Source organism: Hyaena hyaena, unplaced genomic scaffold (genome assembly GCF_003009895.1).
Source record: "Hyaena hyaena isolate Hyena2069 unplaced genomic scaffold, ASM300989v1 scaffold_71, whole genome shotgun sequence".
Classification (NCBI taxonomy): domain Eukaryota; kingdom Metazoa; phylum Chordata; class Mammalia; order Carnivora; family Hyaenidae; genus Hyaena; species Hyaena hyaena.
This window is the reverse complement of record NW_024080704.1, coordinates 3,294,547-3,318,057: the sequence shown is the minus strand read 5'-3', so window position 1 is coordinate 3,318,057 and position 23,511 is coordinate 3,294,547. Positions and strand designations below refer to the sequence as shown.

General features: G+C 40.2%; 1 protein-coding gene across 13 annotated transcripts in view; it reads right to left on the bottom strand.

The window, feature by feature from the left end:
* FN1 (fibronectin 1) overlaps positions 1 to 22,298 on the bottom strand; it is a 68,071-nt gene extending 45,773 nt beyond the window's left edge. For 12 of the 13 annotated variants that reach the window (XM_039233111.1, XM_039233112.1, XM_039233118.1 and 9 more), the window contains exons 1-13: positions 21,868 to 22,154; positions 20,753 to 20,881; positions 19,703 to 19,840; positions 18,060 to 18,191; positions 16,983 to 17,120; positions 14,367 to 14,522; positions 11,746 to 11,937; positions 10,729 to 10,908; positions 9,927 to 10,103; positions 8,407 to 8,559; positions 6,988 to 7,116; positions 4,975 to 5,118; positions 120 to 241 (exon numbers count right to left, since the gene is read on the bottom strand). In XM_039233111.1, the coding sequence (XP_039089042.1) occupies positions 120 to 241; positions 4,975 to 5,118; positions 6,988 to 7,116; positions 8,407 to 8,559; positions 9,927 to 10,103; positions 10,729 to 10,908; positions 11,746 to 11,937; positions 14,367 to 14,522; positions 16,983 to 17,120; positions 18,060 to 18,191; positions 19,703 to 19,840; positions 20,753 to 20,881; positions 21,868 to 22,030 (1,953 nt within the window). In that variant the 5' untranslated portion in view covers positions 22,031 to 22,154. Of the gene's footprint in view, positions 1 to 119; positions 242 to 4,974; positions 5,119 to 6,987; positions 7,117 to 8,406; positions 8,560 to 9,926; positions 10,104 to 10,728; positions 10,909 to 11,745; positions 11,938 to 14,366; positions 14,523 to 16,982; positions 17,121 to 18,059; positions 18,192 to 19,702; positions 19,841 to 20,752; positions 20,882 to 21,867 lie in introns of all 13 variants that reach the window. The other variant, XM_039233123.1, reaches the window with a different exon arrangement.
* Positions 22,299 to 23,511: the final 1,213 nt, after the last annotated feature.

The window sequence follows — 23,511 nt, the reverse complement described above, 5'->3', positions numbered from 1 at the left end:
AAATCTATATGTTAAATCACAGATAGTTCATCTGTTGGCTTGAAAGCTGAAAAACAAAGGTTTAGAGTGTGTTCATTTTAGAACCTTCAATGTCCCCAGTTTGTGGGTGGGATACTCACAGGTTTCCATCTGAGAATGTACTTGGAAATGTGAGATGGCTCTGGTGCACTCCACTGGATGGGGTGGGAATTGGGCTGACTGGGGGTCTCAGTTATGATGACTTGTACGGGCCCAGTTGTGCCTGAAAATGAGAATGTGAGGTTGGTGATCTTGGGTATTCACTTACTTCAACTTAAAAGGTAGTGCATGTGGATGGCCATCATTAAAAGACAGTTTTGCTTATCAGTAAATGTGAGTAGAGTAAAAAAATAAAATTAAATTAAATTTCTGGGATTACTTTTTTACATATTGCCCTTGGAAATCAATGCAACAAAATCCTTTCTCAGTCAATATATCATTGTCCCTCACATGAGAAATGCAAATAGAACTCATTTATAGCAAATAAAATAAAATTTGAAAAATGTCTCTTAGTTTGATTTTCTCTGCGTTTTCAAAGTAAGAATTTTGAGAAAATTGCCTAACTACCCTAACCCAAATAAAGTAACACAGAGCTCAAACTCCAATTATGTATCATACTAAGCTTCTTTAAAACAAATGCTCATTTGTGAAGTCTTTCATCTAGAGTGAATCTACCCACTAAGAAGAAAACAACATTCTAAAGGTCGGATGACATGATATAAAACACACATATTTCTAAATGGGGTAGGATCCTAGATGAATACACAAAAGCAGTAATTACAGGCTCAATTTTATTTCTTATCAGCCTACGCATCCCATTAGGGAAAAAGTTTTCATTTTATTTTTACTTAGTAAGTATACTTTAAAATCACACCACTGATGGCCCAAGTTATTAAGAGATCAAACTTTTTTTTTCAAAAGCAATTATCAGTTGAAATGACAGTTTGAAGTATATACTAAATTCAGTATTTCCACATCTCAATATGTATGACTGTTTCCAACAAAATTTAAAGATTTTTTTAAGAAAAACAATATAAGGAAAGTGGGATTAATTTATTAATAGTGTAGGCTCCATTTAGGATAATAATGAATTAGCTAGAAAATTTATGCCTGCAGAACAGAACACCATCTTTTCTCTAAACACTGTCTTTTCCATGATGTCGATGTTCTACTGATTAGAAATAAAAATAATGTTCCTTGTCATAACCTTTCCAAGAATTTCTAACTGCCACTCTATCAAAGAGAGCAAAAATTTGCAAGTTTAGTAAAGTATTTCACCAGATTGTTAACAGAATTAGGTTTTCTGAAAGCTCTTAGGAAAAAAAATATTGATTTTCAAACCTAATTATTATCTTTGCTGTCAAATTCTCTTTGAAAACAAAGTTTTCTGTAGCAGAACAAATATATAACTTGCACATCTGTGTAGACTCAAAAGTTTTAGAATAATATACTCACTTCCACACTGAGAATAATTCAAAGTGGTTGAAGACTAACAAATTAAGATTCTTTGAATCTTAATGCACACATGTCTAAGCCACATGAACATCAAAATCCATGTATAAAATTCTTAGTTTTCTATTCTAAAGTAGTGTATATTTCACACACTATTCACAGTAGTGTATATTTCATGGTAGGATGTTTGTTTTAATCAATTGACAGAAGTTAATTCCACGTCACTCTCTGAATTACCCCTTCTGTTCATGAAGCTCCTCAAAAATACAAATACATTTTTAAAGACAAATGGTGAAGCAAAATGTTACAGATGTGACTTTTGTGAACATCAGTAAATATAGGAATAGCAGGTCCTTAAATTATTTACAGTAATTGGCATAAGGTTGTTTAAATATTGATTGCTTAAAGAATTCCTACTATAATTTCCTTAGGTAAAGAGACATCTGATATGTATTTTACTTAGTTTGGCAATCATGATTTTGAGGGAGGAATAGGTTTATGATGCCATCGAATGTACAATACCAAGAGTGATCCTTCATGTAAACCGTAGACATGGGGTGAAAATGGCATCTCGATGCAGGTTTATTGATTGTAACAAATGCACCGCTTGTGTAGGGAACATTTGGGCACATGGTGGGAGCAGGGGCTGTACAGGAAAGCTCTGTCTCTTCCTTTCAATTTTGCTGTAAAACTGCTCTAAAAAATAGCCTTTAATTAAAAGAAAAAGTTTATGATGGTTGAATGTCTAAGTTTTAGAAAGACAACACAAATGACAATTACTGTCCACCTTTAACCCTAATCCTGTTCCTGGGTCCACAGGGTAATAAAAGAGAGAGGAGGGAAAAGAAAACGGCGACTTGCTTGTTTTCACCTCAGTGACAGAGCAAAACTACAGACGTTTCTTTTCTTTCTAAAACTTCAAGCACTGGTTTGAAATTGTAGGTTTTCAAATTTAGGCTTATGCCATAGTCCCACTCAACAGCAGTGTGGATTTCATGCATTTAGTATATTTTTATTCAGAAAGTAAAGAAACTGTGTCCATCATTTGTAAGCACAACTAAATTCTGATTACTACTTGACTTGAATCTATATATGATTTGAAGACAGGAAATCTGAAAATTCTGACATCATTGGTTAGACATCACTACATTGGTTAGATTTGGTAAAACTAAAATTAAAGTAACTGGTATATGCTAAATTACTATGGTAAAAACTTTACTCCCTCTCTTAGTCAATCTGATCAGGCTAACCATAAAATAGTTAAGTAAAGATATGACACAATGTGTATGCTTTTAAAATCAGTTTAAAATAAGGCTGAAATGAATCATTCCATGACCCTGGGGAAGTTAAATATTTATGAGTTTGTGACTCAGTCCTTTTTTCTCTATTTTGTTTGCTGAGATCTGTGCTTTCTGGGCTGTTTATTGACAACCAAATGCCTCTTATCTTCTCTGAGTTTGAACAACTCCACCAAATCCTCTGCAGGGGGGAGCAAACAGGGCAAGGCTCAGAGACAGTCTACTGGGTCATCTGTGGTCCCTTTATTCTTCCCATACTCATAAAGACCCCTGCGCTAGGCACGAACCATTGAGCAAACCAGGCATGGAGATAGGCACCTAGCCACCCACTGAGGGCAAACACCAATCCCCTCTCCAAATCTCCTCCTCCCTGTTCCCTGGACATTCTTCTTACTCTTTTTAAAAACTAGGAACAAAGTCAACATGTAAAACTCCAAAGCAGAAGGCTTCCTTCCCATCTAGATTTTACCCCTGTCCTGTCCACCTAAATGCTTCCGGCGAACAGTTTTGTAAGTAGGCTCATTGTAAAAGGGTGAGAAAAAAAAATTTCTCTCTAATTCATTGAGGACAATTTTCGACAAGTTGCCACATCAATAGCAACCATAAAGATAGAAACTCAGGAGCATTTCTTTAGAAGCTTCTACCCTTTAGTTGCCTCATTAAAGGAAAAAATATATATATTTAATTTCTGAGCTTAAGGTTCTTCTGCAATCAAATTTTTTAATTATTAAAAAATATTTTAAGTGATTCCTACATCCAAACCCACCCTGAATACAATTTAAGAGCCAGGTCAATGTGTGCTGTGAGCTTATTCAAGCAAAGTCACCTTGTATGGCCCTGGCAGTGACTAAGGGTTGGGGAGAGCAGGGTTTCTTCCGAGTTTGTTGGAAGGATGTATCTGGGTGGTTAGTACTTAGGATCAGAAGTGGTTAGATTGTTAGTGCTAGAAAGAACTTTAAAGGCAAGCAGCTTTAATCTCCCCATTTTACAGATGAGAAACTAGTGAGTGAAGCTTGACATGGATCTCTTTCACCGCCTGTAGCCAGGACCCACATCTTGGAGAACTCTACCTTTGGCCAAGTTGTTCGCTATCTTGTTCTCTATGATGGTGAATCTCTTATTACATTATGGAGGGATTTAGTTTACTTAATCTTTGTTTAAATGTTTATTTATTTTTGAGAGAGAGAGAGAGATAGAGCACAAGCAGGGGAGGAGCAGAGAGAGAGGGGGCAGAGGCGTCCTAAGCAGACGCCTCACTGACAGCAGAGAGCCTGACGTAGGACTCAAATAATAAAATCATGACCTGAGCCAAAGGCAGACACTTAACTAACTAAGAACCCAGGTGACCCTAGTTTACTTAATCTTAATTTCTGTCATAGGCAGAATCTGATGCTCTCAAAAGTTCTTTTTGTTTCCAAATGTGGCCCATGTTTCAAGTGTAAGGTTAACAGAGGCCTAGGAGGCTTCGCACCTCAGTAGTTGCTCAAATAACTGCTGCCTAAAATTTGAGCTTCATAATTCACCATGCCTTGTTATAATCACTCAGCGAAAATTAAATTAAAAAATGCCTTTTTTGTCTAAAATGAATTAATCACACCTCCAGCTAGGCATTATGTCCTGTGACTGGAAAAAAAAAAAGAAAAAACCAACCCAGCAATAAACATTTGAGAATATTTGAACTGCGTGGGCAGAAAATTGACCAAATTACTCAACTCTTGACCCAGGATACTTTGTTCTAGACTTCAACTGATCAAACAAATGAAAATTTTGACAAAAAGACGCCCTAGATGAAATGGTGAGTGAACACACATACCCTGTATTTCACATACTCTCTCTAGGCAACCTCTCTCTATTAAGAGCAATAAGATACAACCCCACACTTTACTTCCAGTATGGCTCACTGCATGGGTTGTATTTCCTCATACAGATGGGAGATGGAATTAGCCAGAGTGTTTTAACCTAATGGAATACTCTACAGTGTTCAGAAACAAATTCACACACGGGCACATTTTCATAGCCTAGTACACCTTTTACTTGATGGAGGAAAAAAAGGAAAATTATTTTAGTCAAAAATCTGATTATTAGAGACATGAGAAAAAGATGGGAAAGAGAGAGGAGGCCAATCCAGGCAACAGAGTATTAGAAATACTGATGCTGCCCTGTTTTGGTAATTCAGTTAAAAGCTCTCATTACGGACGATACTTACCTGGATAGGTCTGCAAAGGTTGGCAATGCCATTCCCCAATGCCACGGCCATAGCAGTAGCACTGGTACCTGACACCATGCACATATTTCTCCCAGGAGTCTCCAATTTGATAAAATGTTCGAGTTTCTGAATCCTGGCATTGGTCTAAAATATAAATAAGTAAAAGAAGCAGCACTGAACACATGGAGCTACAAATTTAATTTCATTGTGCTAGACCATATATATATATTTTTAATTTTTTAAGGTTTATTTATTTTTGATAGAGAGACAGATCATGAGCAGGCGAGTTACAGAGAGAGAGAGAGAGAGGGTGAGAGAGAGAGGGAGGGAGACACAGAATCCAAAGCAGTCTCCAGGCTCTGAGCTGTCAGCACAGAGCCCAACGCGGGACTTGAACCCACAAACCATGAGATATAACCTAAGCCAAAGTAGGACCTTAACCGACTGATTAAGGTATTCCTATATTCTTAAAAAATTTTTTTTCATTTTTTTAATGTTTTATTTATTTCTGAGAGAAAGAGACACACACACAGTGTGAGAAGGGAAGGGTCAGAGCAAAAGAGGGAGATACAGAATCTGAAGCAGGCTCCAGGCTCTGAGCTAGCTGTCAGCACAGAGCCCGACATAGGGCTTGAACCCATGAACTGTGAGATCATGACCTGAGCCAAAGTTGGACACTTAACCAACTGAGCCACTCAAAAGCCCCTCAAAAAAATTTTTTTAATGCTTATTTATCTTTGAGAGAGAGACACACAGAGTGTGAGGAGGGGAGGGGCAGATAGAGAGGGAGACACAGAATCTGAAGTAGGCTCCAGGCTCTGAGCTTTCAGCACAGAGCCTGATGCAAGGCTCAAACCCTTGAACTATGAGATCATGACCTGAGCTGAAGTCAAGATGCTCAGCGAACTGAACCCAGATGCCTTCCCCCATTTTTTCTTAATTTTCAGACCATATATTCTTACTTTTAATGGAAACTTGCAACTGTCCTTATGTTTAACAATTTTTTTAATGTTTTTTACTTTTAAGAGAGACAGAGAAAACAGAGCATGAGCTGGGGAGAGGCAGAGAGGCAACTGTCCTTACAAATATATGTGGTTACAAAATGTTTTGTTCGTATCCTTTACCTTACAGGGCAATTGGTAGTTAAGAAAAAAAAAAAGAAAAGAAAAAAAGTACTCAGTGGGAGAAATGTTGAGCTTTCTTTTAAAAACATAATATTTCTCAAAAAAAATTATGATTTAGCTTTCAGTATATACTAACATTCTGAATTATCAATTTTAGAAAAGTGAAAATAAATTAGATATTATATTCAGCCTATATCGATGCAGCTGATTTACCATTTGAATAGTAAGAACAAAGGATCACTTTATATACCTCTTTAAATTCTGGAGTATTTAATTTTACATGCCCATGGATGAACTGATTTTACCTATGACTACTTGCTGAGCAGTTTCTAAGAAAACCTCTCACTCTTCTCTCTCAGCTTTGATAATCTCATGTCAAACAAACTCATCTGATCAGTTTGTTTTCTTAGTGAGCAGCAGGTCTCCTTTGGTAAGGGAATATTAATGGATTACCTTAGAGCTGGCCACACAGGTCTTTTAAGGCTCAACCTTCACTATTTGCTTAGATCTGGTATAAAGGGCAGCCAAGAAAAATAAAGCCTTTGGAGGGAGGTATTTACTGGCATGCTCACTTGCCCATGTTATTGCACAGTCAGCAAAGTTCTCTTTCATAACACGGATTCTCTTTATGATTCAGAACCAAAGAATTATTCCATTCCATTAAAATAAACCTGCATGTTTTACCAAACTCAACAAAAATAGATAACTGCCAATATCAAGTTGATATATTGGTCCATGATTAGAGAAAAGACTTTGCAAAGCTCTCTGCAAGCCATTGATCAAAGTCAATGGAGTCAACTTCCATATGTAATATTAAATGGTCTCCTTATCTGAAACCTGCTAACTAGTCCCAGCGTCCAAAACCACCTAAAGACACAAGGCTAATTACCAACAGGATCGCACTTCCATCTGCCCCGGCCCTGACCAAAACAGGTACAATTCAGCATGTGCCCTTCTTCATGACGCTTGTGGAATGTGTCATTCACGTTGTAGGTGATATCATCAACAATGCACTGATCTGTTTAGGAGAAAGTGGGATGGTGGAGAACTTTTTAAGTTTCATGATGAAAAAATTTTAAAAAGCCATGCTTTACAAAGCATACAGTCTTTTCCTCACTAAAATATCAACACCTCCCACTAAAATAACTTTCTTACTAGCATAGATTGAACATTTTTTCAAAGCTTAGCCAGGAATACAGTATTTGGAAAAAATAATTCTCTCTCTTATCAACTTTTTTATAAACTTAAATATCGGAGGTCAAAGTCTATACACCTAAAGAATGTGGTAAAATATACCTTTCTGCGGAAAGGTAATTTTTAAACAAGTGTATGTTTTACTTTTGGAAAAGTCCTTGCTACATTGATAATGTCCTTTAGATCTCTGCTTGCTGTGAGAAATAGGAAGAGGATTAAACATACTTATGGAGTACCCAGAATGGTGTGATGGTCTGATCTCTGGAATGGCCGGGGCGGGGAGATATTTGGATTTGGGAAATAAAATAACATCGATGGCCTTTGTGAAATTAAACACACACGCGCACAAACGTAGGCCAACTGTGTTCCTAACTCTCTGAGAGATCCTGAGAAAATTACTTTCCCTTTTTGGGTCTCAGCTCCTTCCTCTGTAAAATGAAGAGTTAGTCTGTATGTCTTTCCTTTCTGTTCTGCAACATCATATGAATTTATTATTAATCCTGGATTGTGTTACCCACAAAGGAGAACAAGTTCAGGCCAATGTCAACACACCAGTTATATGGACTATTTATTAGTTTAGAGTTCTACCCAAATCATACTCTTTGAATCAGAGAAACAGAAGTACCAAAATTGTTTTCATAAATCGACATCCCTGTATTATATTCCAGGATCCAAAGGAAAAAAACTGAGCTGAGCAAAAGAAATAGGTCTCTCTGATTGTCACCTTCAATTTGGATCTGCAAGGATCTGTTTTTAGAAGAGCAAAGTCTCTTTTCTTTACAGAAATGATTCAATCTTTTCTAGACATGAATCCAATGGCGTAACTAAAAGCTAACAGGATCAAATAATTGTGTTCTAGCCTTTGAAGTCATCTTCTCAGCTCAGCCTGAATACTTACATCCTGGGAATGTTTCAGAATTTTAGAAGTGTTCTGCCAGCTTCTCTCCACTGGCTGCCTAACATGACAAACTTATCCAGCACAGAAGACTAATGGTGTGGCATCACACATTTCCTCTCCTGCTTTTTGGAAAGTATAAGTTTTCATAAACAAACTTGGTCCTCTCTGTAGTTTTGGTCCTCTCACATGCTCTCATTAATAAATAAGCAAGCATACCTCGGAGCTGAGAGTAGGCGACACAAGTCCATTCTCCACGACCATTCCCAACACATGTGCACCTCATCATGTGGCCCATATCATGCTGTTTGTCCCACTGATCTCCAATGCGATACATGACCCCTTCATTGGTTGTGCAGATTTCCTCGTGGGCTGTATAGAAATGTATGGAGAAATGTTCACAAGGTGTAAACACATGCGCAGTATGTGCAGTCCTTAGGATAATAGGATAGCCAAGAATTGGTTGGAAAGCAGTCTGAGTGTGCCTCAACGAAGTCTCAGGGCTGCTCTGTGCATGTGAAGAGCTTTGAGTACTAGAGAGAGCAAACATAGTCCACAGGGGAAGTATGATGTAGGGGGTAATTACAGGAAAGACTGGGGGATGTCAAACCACGATAATGCCTACACATTCACGTAAAGGGTTTCCATTGTTGTACTACCAGTGTTGACTACCGCCCCATAATTTTTCTACTTCCAGCTTATTCTATCCCGAAGGGAAACTATGCATTTGGGTATAGAATTGTAAGCTAGAGCATGGTTTTCTTCTAAGTCTGACATTCTCTTGTGTTGAAAGAAATAAAAGCTTAAGTAGTTTTCTTATGTTTCATGGCCTCACACTCAATGAAGTACAGTACACAGCTTCTTGGCTCTACAACAGGATAAATGTAATCTATGGGGTTCTTGAAATTTGAAAACAAAGAACAGGTATTGGCTCCCCTTTCTCTATCCTTACAAACTAGATCCCCCTTTAAAAAAGAAAAGATCCCATACTTGATAGAAAGCATACAGTTTTGGTCATTTTGATATTTAATAAGTGACAGAGCTTATTCTAATCAAATCAAAATTATGTGGTAAATATCATGGGTCTGTGACTACAGCAGCTATGTATTAAATGTTGTAAGTGACTCAGTTATTTGCTTTTTACAAACGACAAACCTGTGAATAATTTGCATTTCCAGACTTTTTTTTTTTAATTTTTTTTTTTATGTTTTATTTATTTCTAGGAGAGAGAGAGAGAGAGAGAGAGAGCGTGAGCAGGGGAGGGTCAGAGAGAGAGGGAGTCACAGACTGAAACAGGCTCCAGGCTCCGAGCTGGCAGTAAGCACAGAGCCCGACGCGGGGCTNAGACTGAAACAGGCTCCAGGCTCCGAGCTGGCAGTAAGCACAGAGCCCGACGCGGGGCTCAAACCCACGAACCGCGAGATCATGACCTAAGCGAAAGTCGGACGCTTAACCGACTAAGCCACCCAGGCGCCCCAACATTTCCAGACTTTTAAAAAAGGTATTTTTATTGCATTTATATATTTTCAGACATTCAATTCTATCAAAAGGATTTTATAATTATATACATAGTTACATAACATATAACTATATATGATATATAGCTATATGAATATAAATATATCTTATGAAGTTGTATGCTGTCTGAAAATTAAGACTTAATGGGTAAAATAGGAGTAAACTGGACACCATTCTTCTGTCTTACTGCATAAATGAGTGTCTACAGGGCTTTGTCTTACCAGCCATGGGGCAGAATCCAAACTTCTGGTCAGCATCATAGTTCTCCGTCGTTCCACACCACTTCATATTGTCTCTCCTGCCCTCAGAAGTACAGTCTGTGTAGTTATGGTTGTTGTACAGGAAGGGGAAGTGGCACAAGGCACCATTGGAATTTCCACCTCGAGTCTGAACCAAAACTGCCCAGAATAACAGACAAATAGGAAAAAATAGTATGACAACTGAGATCTTCAGTGTACAGCAGGGAATTACCACAAGACGGTTCCGAGCGAGCCAGGTCTCTGCAGCTAATTCACAGGAAGTCTACCTCAGAATACAGGATGCCTGATAATAGAGTCGCAAGCTCCCTTAGCGTATTCACCTTCACCTTCAAAACAGATTTAAATCCAATTTCACTCTCATTTTCCCAGCCAAAAGAGAAAAGATCAAATGTTCGCTTTGAATAAAACAGTGTTAACCAGAAGAGAAGCTAAAGCACTCAGGCATCCATCCTGTGTATTCTTTAGCCCTGTGGGATTGCCAGCGGATTTTAATATGCCCATATCTTTAATCACATCATAATCCCAGTGTGTCAGAAATAACTGAACAGGAGGACTTTCCCCTCAGTGTCATTTCCCAAGAGTCCTAGGGAATGTGGAAGGGTCTTCAGCTGCTAAGTCTGCTTCATGTTTCCTGGGTCCAGACTGAATAAAAGTGATATGTCTTCTGCAGCCTCAAGATGAATGCCCAGAAGGCTGGCAAATAAAAATAGGGCATGGGAAATGGGGTTTTCTCACTGCTGTGCTTTCCGCCTGGGAGACTCACCGGTATGGTCTGTACAGAAGGAGTATTTCTGGTCTTGCTCATAATTGGAAGTTGTGCTGCACCAGAGATGTCCATCCTGTCGCCCCTCTGTGGTGCAGGAGTAGAAAGTCCTGCCGTTGTAGGTGAATGGTAAGACACACGGCTCCCCGTTTGAATTGCCACCGTAGGTTTGCGTTACAGCTACAAGCACAACCAGAACCAACACAGTAAATAGAGCTGTATTCATCTCCTGCCAGTAGCTGCTTCTTTTTAGCTTAATGGAGACTAAGCTTGTGCCCTCAAGCGGCCAGCGGAGAGAATCACCTAGTCAGTCCAAATGTATTACTCAGCGTACCCATCTTTTGTGAACAGAGTGACACCTGAGTTCTTCTGCCCATGTCCTTTGTTGTCACCTTTGCTGCCATGCCTCAGTTCCCCCATTTGCGATTGTATATTAATACTAGTTAATTAATAATGCGGCTCACAGTATACTGGAGGGATCTAGAGGACTCTGTTGGCGGCATAATAATTAATACATGAGGTTATTCTAGGGGAAAAGTCAAGGGTACCAATTGTTATTGGTTAGCACCAATTATAGTTATAGCGCTATCATTGTTACTACCACCTTTGTAGCCCAGAAGCAAAGCATTAGGTTGTTGAAAGATGTTTACATCACAAAGCTCCAGAAATTTGAGAATCAGAGTGCAAAATATGGTTGATTTGCTATTCAGAAAGCAACCCTTTTGTAACAACATTTTAGACAAATAAAGATAATACATAGCAGTTTAATCTGCACTACAGGAAAGAAAATACATAGATTAAAAAGATTGGAAGAAAATATATGAAATGCCAACCCTGGTTGTTATCACAGGGTGGTAAGATTATAAGCTTTTCTTGTTTGTTTTATTGTTTTACTTTGGGTTGTTTTGTTTTTTGGTTTTTGGTTGTTTCTTTTTTTTTGGTAAATGAATGTACTGCCTCTCAAAAAATAAATAATAAAAAGTTATCAGTACTATTTTTTTAAAAGATAATACAGACCTGTCTCTTGGCAGCTGACACCATTGCCCAGGCAAGTGCACAGCATTTGCTTATTTCCTTGTGTCTTCAGCCACTGCATCCCCACAGAGTAAACCACACCGCTGTCTGTGACACAGTGACCGTATGGAACAGGCTGGGGGTGAGGCTGGGGCTGGTAAATGGCGGTTCGGACATCTGTGATGGAGCCAGATCCTAAGGGCATGAGAAAGGAAAGTCCTAAAGTTGGGTAAGAGAAACCAACTAACTATTTTCTGGAGTTGGGATCTTCAGGGCCCCATACAGATCACTCTGTAATCCATGGTGTTACTGACCTGGAACTGAAAAGCAACGCCCCTCCCTTTCTGTGTTAGCTTTTACATTCAGCCTTGGAAATTACCTGTAAGAGTCTAACCAAAGGGTCTCCATCTTCCAGCGCATCTGGAGCTACTGGGATTGTATTTCTAAGTCACAGACATTATCCTGCCACTCAACAGAGCAGATGCCCTCAATAATTCCTCACTCAATCCAGGAAGCACATGGTCCACAGGTTCATTATCCTCCACGCTTAAGTTCTTCCAACTCGCTTCTGACCACTTCCTTCCTTGGTGTAGGCCTTGTCTCATTCCCTCATTGTACCCTGTGCTGTCTTCATATTTTTCCCTTCTCCTGGAATGGTCTGCCTCACCCTTGCTCTTTTAGCAGCTTCTATAAACTCAATATAACCAGGCATTTCTTTTAGCAATATTGTTTTTGAGAAGTCCCTGACACCCTGCGGCAGACCTGTGGCCATCTCTTTAACTCTGAGCTCAATGAAAGTGTCCTGGGCAGCCATTCTGGATTCTCTAGAAGTTGTTCCTCCTTCCACATTTTGTTTCCCCCCAGGATTATTTGGGAATTTGTGCATGTGTGTGTGTTTCTAAACCCAATCAATCCTCTTAACACAGCTTTGTTTTCAGAGTAAGACAGCACAATATGTTCATCTTTTCTTTAAACTCTTGGAAATCTGTTCCCCCAAAGGCCAGGCCCATAGAAGAAGATTCAGCATGGATGCCAAAATAACTGGTAGACTGAATTCAGCATCTCCCTAAGCCCTGCTCAACCCTAGAACCCAAAGACACTTCGCATACAGTGGGTCCCAAGGTCATACACACCAAAGAGCGGGCATCTGTATTTATATCCTCCACCAAAGAGCCACAATACAAAGTAACATAAAGATCCCATAGAATCAGGCTCCATTTTGTTTAACCCAATGCTTCTCAAACTTTTTTGAACAAAACCTTTTCCATATAATACTAGTAATATTAATAAAAATAGATAACATTTATTGAATCTTTATCCTGTTAAGCCTCAACTACCCTTTTAATTTAAACTATTTTAGTAGCAGAGCTGGAAGAGGGGGAAAAAAGAGAACATAAACTATTTCAGTAGATTGATATTTATAATTGTTTCTTTTCCTTTTTTGGTTAGCAGTAATTTCACTGACAATAATCAAAAAACGTGGGATGCATTCGTGGATCAATCAGTAAGTGCCTGACTCTGAATTTCAGCTCAGATCATGATCTCACCATTGTGAGATGGAGCCCTGCTTCGGGCTCCAAACTGTGCATGGAGCCTGCTTGGGATTCTCTCTCTGTCTGTCTGTCTCTCTCCTCTGCCCTTTACCTACTCTCTCTCTCTCTCTCTCAATAAATAAATAAATAAATAAATAAAATAAAAATAATCAAATAACTCAAAGATGCTATCAAATCTAATCTTGTTCACCTTTGGAAATGCCCAGAACAAGATGAAAATTCATCAGAAGGAGAAACTAACAATAATGCTAGTACATTATGCAGTGAAAACTCGGTGAGAGCATAGTAAGAATGACAGCAGAAGCACACATCCGCGATCGCCATATTTCTGCCTTCAGACTCTTACACAAGCAACAATGCAAAGATCTTGTTCTCATGCCAGAAATAATGAAAACTTCTTCTTTTTTTTAATGTTTTAGACATTGTGTCATTCATTCTCGTCCCTAGGCCTCTTCTGAATTTCTCAAATTGTAAATGCCAATACATGAAGAAAATGATTGTGCATTATTTTATGGAATGCAACAAAGTTTGCTGGAGCATGGAAACCACGCATAAAGGATTGTTTCCGCTACAAAGAAAGCTGAATGTCAGGACAAGGAAATATATTCCATTCTGAAAAAGAACAAATGTACTTTTTTCCCTTTTCCTAGCAGGAGAACTGAGCAGTCACATAACCCATTGTAACCCTTTTGTTTCCATTAAAATGCACTTTAGGTATAAAAAATGCATATACATGTGAATGCATATGTGTGCATATATGGAAACCTATCTACCTATCTATCTATATATTAATTGTGTAGGATTTTTAACACTGGCATTGCCTTAAGCATCAGTTTAATCTCTTGGGGCTAAGCCTGCTTTTGTTCCCCCGAGATCTATTTTTATTTCATTTTTATTTAAATTTAAAACCTGATATTAACAAAGTTGTTAACAACTAGCAAGCTGGAAATGAACTGGGGTTATTAGCCAGAAACACTGCAACTCATCCTCAAATGCACATCAAAGGAAAGATGGATTTGCGGACAAAGGTTTTGAAACGCGCTACCATTTCTGGCTAGTTCTGTGCCTCACCAGCAGATGTGGTCTGCGCCGCGTGCCTCTCACACTTCCACTCCCCTCTGCCGTTGCCCGTGCAGATGCACTGGAGCAGGTTCCCCCGATTATCTTTCTTGCTCCAGGTGTCTCCGATTCGGTAGGACGTCCTGGTGTCCTGGTCATTGCATCTGTCTGTATCAGAAAGGAAGCATTTCAATATAGATGTCATGTCAAGCTGGGCAAATGCCGGAGTCAGCGTTAAAAAAGGAATGTAGGGGCGCCTGGGTGGCTCAGTCGGTTAAGCCTCTCTGACTTCAGCTCAGGTCATGATCTCACTGTTGGTGGGTTCGAGCCCCATGTTGGGCTCTGTGCTGACAGCCAGCTCAGGGCCTGTAGCCTGTTTCAGATTCTGTGTCTCCCTCTCTCTCTGACTCTCCCCTGCTCACGCTGTCTCTCTCTCTCTCTCTGAGAAATAAATTAAAAAAAAAAAAAAAGGAAAGAGAAAAAGGAAGGTAATGGTTTAAAGTTTGGTGAGCTATTCTTCGGGGTTATGTTTATATGTGGCTCTGGTACAACAGGTGTCAACCTTCTGAAAGATGGGATTCCACTTGTTAGAGCAGAAAGGGATATGTGTGACTTTGTGAGATTTAGTCTCGTTCCTCTTTCCCTTTGCCAAAGTACTTTTTCATCATCTTTAGTCCATTAAGTTTTTTAAAATAATTGTTTTCACACTGGTGAAACAATTTGACCGAATTCATTCTCTGACTTTCTATTTTTCCCTCTCTTTCCTTCTCATGCTCTCCCATCTTTCTCCCAGTAATTGCTGTATATGGCCAGCCTTTCAACAGGGGACTTTCTTTAGAAAACAAGAAACAATAGGGAGGCAAGTAGATTTCAAAAGGTCTCCCCCAACTGCCCCAAAGAAGTTATAAAAAAACAATAGCATCTCTTTCTTCATTTGTTATGTAAGAAAATTCAGAGGATTGCCAACTTCTTTAAAATGTTCTTTTCTGTCCTTCCCCAACACATACCTGTTTAAAATTACCAGTCAAATGGCTTCTTTTGAATGGCTCACTGTGAACCCTCCAAGGAAAAATGGAATTATTAATGTACAGTGATAATTTGTAACTAAATTGCCATTAGTCTATGTGTTCAATTATCTGGCAAATAAGATTGTTTCAGTTAAAATCCAGTTTTGCCCATATGCTACAATGTGAGAAGAGAGGATTTGATTTCTGTATGAATCAGAAAATCACAGCACTAGGTGAGAGAGACCGCAATTAGACAGTTGATATAAAGGCACACAAATACACACCTACATTGATCTACCATCAGAATGGAGGTCTGGATGAAGGTATTACAGCTTTTCTCCAAACCCCAGACAAAAGTATTGCCTTCCCTGAACCCCCATAGCACTATTTTTATGTATTTATCTTGAAGCCCTTAATATTGTACTTTGTAGAAGATGAATATGTATAGCCCTTCTCATCTCCCTGACCTACTTAGTAAGTGCTTTTTGGAGGGTGGGCTAATGTTCAATTCATTTTTTGCAATCCTATACTATCCTGCACAAAGTGGTGACTTACAAAATTGCATGGACTAAATGACTTTTCTTTGAAGAATGTTCTCCAAGCTTGCTAGTAGAAGAACTTTAAATAATAGATAAGAAAATAGAGTCAGACGCCCAATTTGTCTTGAGCTAAAACATTGCCACCAAGGTCTTGAAAGTCTGATGATCATTATAACATTCTAAATTCAAAAGATCTAATGAACCAGCAAGTTTCTGGGAAGGACTCTGCCAGAATTATTACCACTTTCCATGAAAGACTCATTTTTTTTTTTTGTCAGCAAAGAATTCAAATTTGGAGGGTGAACATTTTAAGATGGTTAAATACGTGAACCTGGATAAACAAAATAGATTTAATTTATTTAGATTTGACTTAGGATTTGTTTATAACACCAACAGTTAATGGCTGTTTTGCTTCAATAAACTAGCTGCTGTTGGTTTGAAAAATTCAAAAGGGGAGGCTTGACTCCCTAAGGCTACAGGTAGAGCCTCCAGGCAATCTTGGAAGGAGCAGCGGGTGTGCTAGAGGCCAGCTTCTTTAAGGCACTAAGAAGCCTATTCAAGTGCTTTGGGTAGGACACTGTCCTTAATCCCAGGTAGGCACATAATTTTAACCTGTACATACTTTTTTATTTTCATCAATTTTGCCAATGAATACGCCCCGGTTAAATTTCAAGCATAGAAGCAAACCTAAAACTTTAAAGCTTGCTCCATTCTCTGTCAATAGTAACTACATGCCCAAATATGTATTTGCATGTGATTTTTAATGATTTCTTTGCTCTTAAGACTTGGAAAATATCTCAGTGATCACTTAAATCAAACATTTGCAACTTATCTTCAGGTCCACAGCATGTTTGACATTTCAATGCATATTGACTAATTTCTTAGTCACTCATAGCCGAAAACTTTCTAGTTTTCTTTGAAGAAACAGAGTAAGTTGCTTGTGGAATCTTTCTTGACATCCAAATGTTACCAAGACATGCTGGTGTATTGGGTGTGTTCTAAGTGACATCACATTACAGGTCTCGCTAGGAATCCAGAAAACAATACCTCGCCTCATCTTGAGTAAAAGAACTAAGACGTACTTCTAGAAGTACAGGTGATACGTCCACTGCCTTCCCCCAGACAGGTACAATCCACCATCATCCAGCCCTGATATGGCTTTTCCCAGGTTTCTCCAACAACGTAGGAAGTTCCAGCAGCATGATCAAAACATTTCTCAGCTGTAAGGAAATTTGGATAAAAAAACAAGGGGAAAAAGGGTTATTTTGAATTGTGGAGGCTCCTTGTAATTTAAAGTATATTGTGTAAGCAAAAATCCAGCCACATTTTTTTAAGTGGTACTCTGTTCAAAAAGAAAGGCACGCCCTGTAACTAAGCACATAGGAAGTAACCAAAGAGAAAGAAAGCCCAAACTGAGCCGGCAGGCGGAAATTCTATTCTCCTAATAAGTACATGGACTATATATATTCAGCTAGTAGCCTTTCTCACACAAGTATTTGAGGGAAAAGGATCTGTATATGTATTCATCTGTGGGGGACTAAACACCCACAATTATGATCTTAATTATGAATGCATTAAAAAAAACAAGAAAGCTGTTTAAAATCTGATTTCTGTAAAAACAACTACAACACAAAATGTCTTTGATTCAAGAACAATTTATATATTCAAATCTATAGGCAAAGACTTAGATTTGTATTTATAGAGTTCATCTGAAGATTATGGCCAAAAGAAGCTCAAAAATTTTTAGTTTGAAAAAAAAACCACCAAGATGTGACAGAGCACACACAATATTGTTTCAGTCCAGCGTGTTCCAATAAAGAAAGATGTCAAAACGCCATTTTCTTTTCTTTTAAATCATTTATATCTTGACCAAGGAGAAAGCAAAGATGAGATATTAGACAAAATAAATGGTTTTTTCCTACACCTTTCAATTTGATCTTGTCCTTATACAAAATTAAGTCTTCTACCAATGTTAGTAATTTTTGGTCTGATTCCTTCAGGACTATGGAGTATGAAATATTTCAGTATTTGAAATAAAATTTCCATTGTGTTATTTTTTAAATTGGAATTCAGATCTCATGTCCACATGGCATTTGGTGGTCCACCCAACATTTTGCCTGTGCCTCCCCACCTGTCAGTCATCCCTCAGAGCCACATACCTATTGGCTTGCAGGTCCATTCGCCTTTTCCATTACCAAGACACACACACTCTAACATGTAACCTCCTGTCTCATGTGGTCTCCTCCATGTGTCACCGATCTTGTAGGACTGACCCCCTTCATGGCAACGGTCTGTTTAAGATAAAAAGCAAATGTTTGAGAGAATATTTAAGAAAAAAAACAAAAAGAGGAAGAAAGAAAAGAAAAGGTCTCCTGTTCCACCCAGGGTAGGTACTTGGGTTAGCCAAAGTGAGAAAAGAGAACAGCTTTCCCATCAAAGGCAGGGGGCAAGTTAATAGGTCTGGTCACTTTGGGTCATTCAATTAAATGTCTTGTGTAAGCACGATGGGAAGTCACACAGAAAACTGATGGCAAAGAAAGAGGTCATAAATCCTGGTTCCTCAGAGAGATCACAGGAAATTGGGTCCTAAGTCAGAAAAGAAAGGCTGGCAGACAGGTCGAGACTGACTGAATGAAAAGGCTGCAATGGACATAGCTTTCCAGCTTTCATGAGTGGGAGAACCCATATTTTACCCCAGAGTAAAAAAAGTCACATTGGTAAAAATCACATAGATGCACACCTATCAAGTGCGTAAACCTGGGTACTCTTCCAACCTGTTAAACACAGTGGCACATCCAGAGGCTGAACTGTCCACTAGATTATAAACACTATGGACCACTGATTCATAAGATTGCCAATAAACTTGAATAAACCCTAACATTAAGTACAGGAAAAGCTGATTGAGTCTATCCACAAAGGACTGCTTTGTTCCTTTGGACAGATGCCTTTCAAGTAACTTATACTTAAAAGATGGATTAAACAAACTAAATCTTTGTTTCGTTATTTATTTATTTATTTATGTTTAGAGAGAGACAGAGAAAGAGACAGAGTGTGTGTGTGTGGGGGGGGGAAGAGAGGCAGAGAGAGAGTCTTAAGCAGGCTCCATGCTCAGTGTGGAGCCTGATGTGGGGCTCGATTCCATGACCCTGGGATCATGACCTGAGTCGAAATCAAGAGTCAGATGCCCAACTGTCTGAGCCACTCAGGCACTCCACTAAATGCTATGTTGAGTCTACAGGTAGCCTAGTGAATCATAATGAAAAGACTGCCTTAGCTAAATGGGAATTAATGATAGTCAACACAGTCCCCAAAGGTTGAAAACACTAGTAGGCTAACCATTCCACATTATCCCTGGGAACAGAGAGATTTGCTTCCTGGGGAAATTCTATAGGTCACAGAGAAGCCAGGCTGTTTCTGTGAAATTCAAGAGGTCTCTGCATCACAAGCAAGAAGAACAGACCACACAATGGCTAATTCACTTTTCTTGACCGTCTTCCTAATCACTTGATCAGTCTAGCTTGAAGATGTCCAGGTAATATTAAATAAGCAAGTCCTCCAAGCATATCTTACTGAAAGGGAACACAGGAGATCCACTTGGTACTTACGAGTCCATACAAGCTAAATGCTGTTTCCATCCTGCGCACAGGAGCCATTGTGTGATCACCTAAGAGCATCTGGTCACCTGGGGTAAAGCCCCAAATTAGGAATATCCAGTCATGGATAGCAGACAGTGACAGTGACAGTAATGGAGAAATTCATTTATATGATATTTCAGCGACATTTTACAGAATGTCTTTCTTACTCGCAATGGTACAGCTTATCCTCCCTCGCCCAGCTCCAATGCAGGTACAGTCCCAGATCATGGAGTCTTTAGGGCGCTCATAAGTGTCACCCACTCGGTAAGTGTTCCCAGTGTACTTGTCAAAGCAAGTCTCTTCAGCTGAGGAGAGAAGGAAAGTCCACATGAGCCTGACATATGTAAAAGCTTTTCTATTCCACCGATCCCGTCCAAAGAAAAACTCACATTTCCATTCTATGAGTAGCACAGTGCTATGGAAGTATGCAAAACATTAAAATATGAGATGTAGATTTTACCGCAGGCTTCACAGAAGTTCAGCTTTTGAACTTTGACCAGGTCTCTAATTTTTGGTAAATTAATTTCTATTGTAAAGGATTCTCAGGCCCTTAGGGAAAAGCTGTATAAAGCACTACCTCAGGACTGGCTAAATTGTGAAGGAAGGCTTCCATTCTAATCTCTGACTCACTCAAACCAAGGTCCACATGAAAAGCAAACAACTTGAAGATCTCCACCTCCCACCAGGCACTGTCATTTCTTAATCCTACTCCTTCCATTTTAGCCTCATCACTGTTTCTCTCCAGGAGTTGCTATAATTTACAAGAAACAGAACAGAGGTCATAAAAGAACGAGAACTTTGAAGTAAACGGCTCCTGGTTTTGTGTGACTGACAAATCACTTTACAATAGGGTGCCCGAAGTGTTTTCTGGCCCATAATCTTACAGTTTGAGATTTCAAATTCCTTCCTAAGAAACTAAAATTTTATAGGCAGGTTTTTTTTGGAAGGAGAACACAAAATCTTTCATTTTCTCATCAAAAACTTGGAGAGAATAAACTAAAAAGAAGACTCAAGAAACTATTTGAGTAGTTTTAAAGGAAGACGTAACATGTAAAAGGCAAATAAAAGCAGTTATTAACAGTTATTTAAAGACGAAATGATAGACAATTCTACTGGAAAATGGTGTACATATTTTTATTACCAATGCTAAGTTTAATTAACAAGCACCCACTTCTCTATATATTGAAAGATACTAACTGCCAGGCTCCCCCACTTACGTTCAGGTTTACTCTCGCAGTTAAAGCCTCGGCTCCCTCCATAACAGGTACAAACCAAGGCATTTCCTAGGTAGGTGCGCTCCCATTGTTGGTTTATCTGATAGTGTTTCCCATTGTCATAACAACCAGCTATAAATGATTAAAGAAAAATGTGATTACATTTTCATCCCCTCTTTTTTTCCAAATTATGGAATTTTCTAGCACAACTAAATTGATGAGACTAAGCAACAAACATAGAAAAATAAGTTAATCATCAGGGCATCAGAATACTCCACTCTAAAATAGATAGAAATTAGCTATCTGAAGAGTTAACCACAATTTGTACATGTAGATATTTATGTATTCCTTCCCCCCCTTCCCTTTTTAACTTAGCTAAATGTTATACAATGATGTCATTTCCATCTGGCCAGGGGTCTACATCAAAGGAATTGGAAACATTTTGCAAAGCAGATACCTGGACCCTGGAATTACATTTTAAAATATGCAAAGACTTCAGTGCTTTTTTGGGGTAATAAGTCAAAAAGGACAACTTTAATCAATTTCTTTTCACCAAGGCTATGGGAGGGTGTGTCTTTGAAAAACTGGAAGAGGAATTCTGATCTCTGTTGTTGGAGAAGTATCCTGAAGGGCCCCAAAGCACTGTGAACCAATCACATCGCTTTCAAGTTAGTTAGGAACAATATAGCTATTTAGCCACCTTCCTACTACCCCCATTTTGAAAATATTTAACCAATCATTTAGTAACAAAGAAAATTTGAAGCGTAAGGATCACACTAATACCAAATGGAAAGTGTAAAGGCAGTTTCCACTTTAAAGGCAAGTTTGGATGAATTCACAGGAAGGCAACTTTAACGGGCACCGCTGACCAGGCGCTGCGGGAGCCCCTGCGCTCCAATGCATTATTTTATTCTAAGGCCCTCGGAACCAGGCTACTCAAACCCGAGCCTTTTGTGTCCTCGCCCGGTTTCTCTCATTAGGGCGTGCACACACACACACACACACACACACACACACACACACCGCACGCGCGCGCGCGCAAAACTTCAGCCACAACTTTGGTTGGCTTCAGGGTCCCACTCCGGGGCAGCCTGTTTCAGCCCGAGGTCAGTACTCACGCTTGCTCTGGCTGACAGCCACTGGGGTCTGGGGCTGAATGATTTGCTGAGCTTGCCTCCTGCTCTTCGAGGCTCCGGTGGAGGGCACCGCTGTCCCCAGGGACAGGACGGCCAGCAGCAGCAGCAGCAGCAGCAGCAGCCGGGGCCCCGGACCCCTGAGCATCTTGAGACGGGGCGGGAGGGAGACGCCCTCACCAGAAGGCAAGTTGCCACCAAGTTTGGCTCCCTTTGCAAACTGCGGGAGGAGTTTCCAGTGCCTCCTGCGGGTTGGTGCCCCCAAGAAAGTAGGGGCCAGGGGATGGGGAAGGGGACGGCCCGAGGGACAGAGGGGAAGGAGAGGACGAGAGAAGTTGTGGCTGCAGGTCCCCTCTCCTGCGCTCGCGCCTGGGGCTTCCCCTTTTCCCCCTGCAAAGCGCAGCCGGCGCGGGCGGCCGAACCCCGAGCTCCAGGGTTTATATGGGACTGTCCCCTCCCGCCCCCCGCGAGGCCCTGGGCGCCGGGGAGGAGGGACCGCCCGGCTCCCCCCACCCTCCGGCCCCCGCCGCCGCCGCCGACCGCGCGCCGATTGGCCCGGACTCCGGGTGACGTCAGGGGAACTGTGGGTTCGCAGCGAACAAAAGAGATGCTGATCGCCCGCCAGGAGTGGGGCTAGGGAACTTTTTTTTGGTTTCCTTTGCGGTCGTCAAACTTTCTTGGGGCTGAGGGGGAGGGATGGGAAGCGGCTGGAAAGGGGTAGACTGGGAGGAAAGGGAGGGGCTGGAGTTGTGCGAGGCGACGGGGTTGCAAGACACCCCCCGCCTTTCCTTTTCTTTTTTACTGGGGTGGGGGGAAGTTGAGTAATTGCATCACTTCTGAGAAAAAAAAAAAAAATGTCTGCTCACTGGAGTGTATTTTGGGGGGAGGAAAAACCATAAAGTAGCCACCACCTTGCAGCTGTAGGAATGTAGACTTTACAGTCCCAGGGCGGGGCTGGCTTCCCTCCTGGTCCCTCTCTTTGGTCTAATGTGCACTGACTCGGGACTCTCTTTCTTTGCCTTCACAACTTCCCATTCAAGACTTCCCCCTTCAAGGTTGTACCTGCCGTGTTCTGAGAAAGGTCGGCCCGGGGAGCAGGGGGAAAAGCGATTCTTTAATGAGCTTCTACTAAGTTCTGCCAGTGTCTGGAGGATGGGGGTGGGGGGTGGGGTGGATTCAGTTTTCTTTTCGGAAGGACAAAGAAGCAGTTTGCTTTTTGAAATGTGCAGGGAAGTCTCTTTCCTGGGGATGGGGTGCCTGTTTCCACTCAAAGTGAAATCAGTCGGGGACGACCTGTGAACTGGAGAAAAAGGTCTTCATCTCTTTGCCCACGTTCACTAAGCCTGTTGCACACAGAAGCAAAGATCTTGTCTGACTCACTAAAAGCTTAGAAAAGACCATTTACAGACTTGGCTTCCCATAGTCCCTTCTTTGCTTTTATTTGGCATTTTCTTTTGGGAGATCTCAGTTTCATCACAGAATGCCCTTCCCCCGGCCCCTGCTGCAATTTTTTTTTTTAAAAAACTACATTCAATTGTTATATATTCCAAGAATGTGGAAAGTTCCCATTTAAGGTCTCTCCCTCTTTCCCTCTAAATGCAGGGGGTTGAAAGGGAATCTGAGAAGACT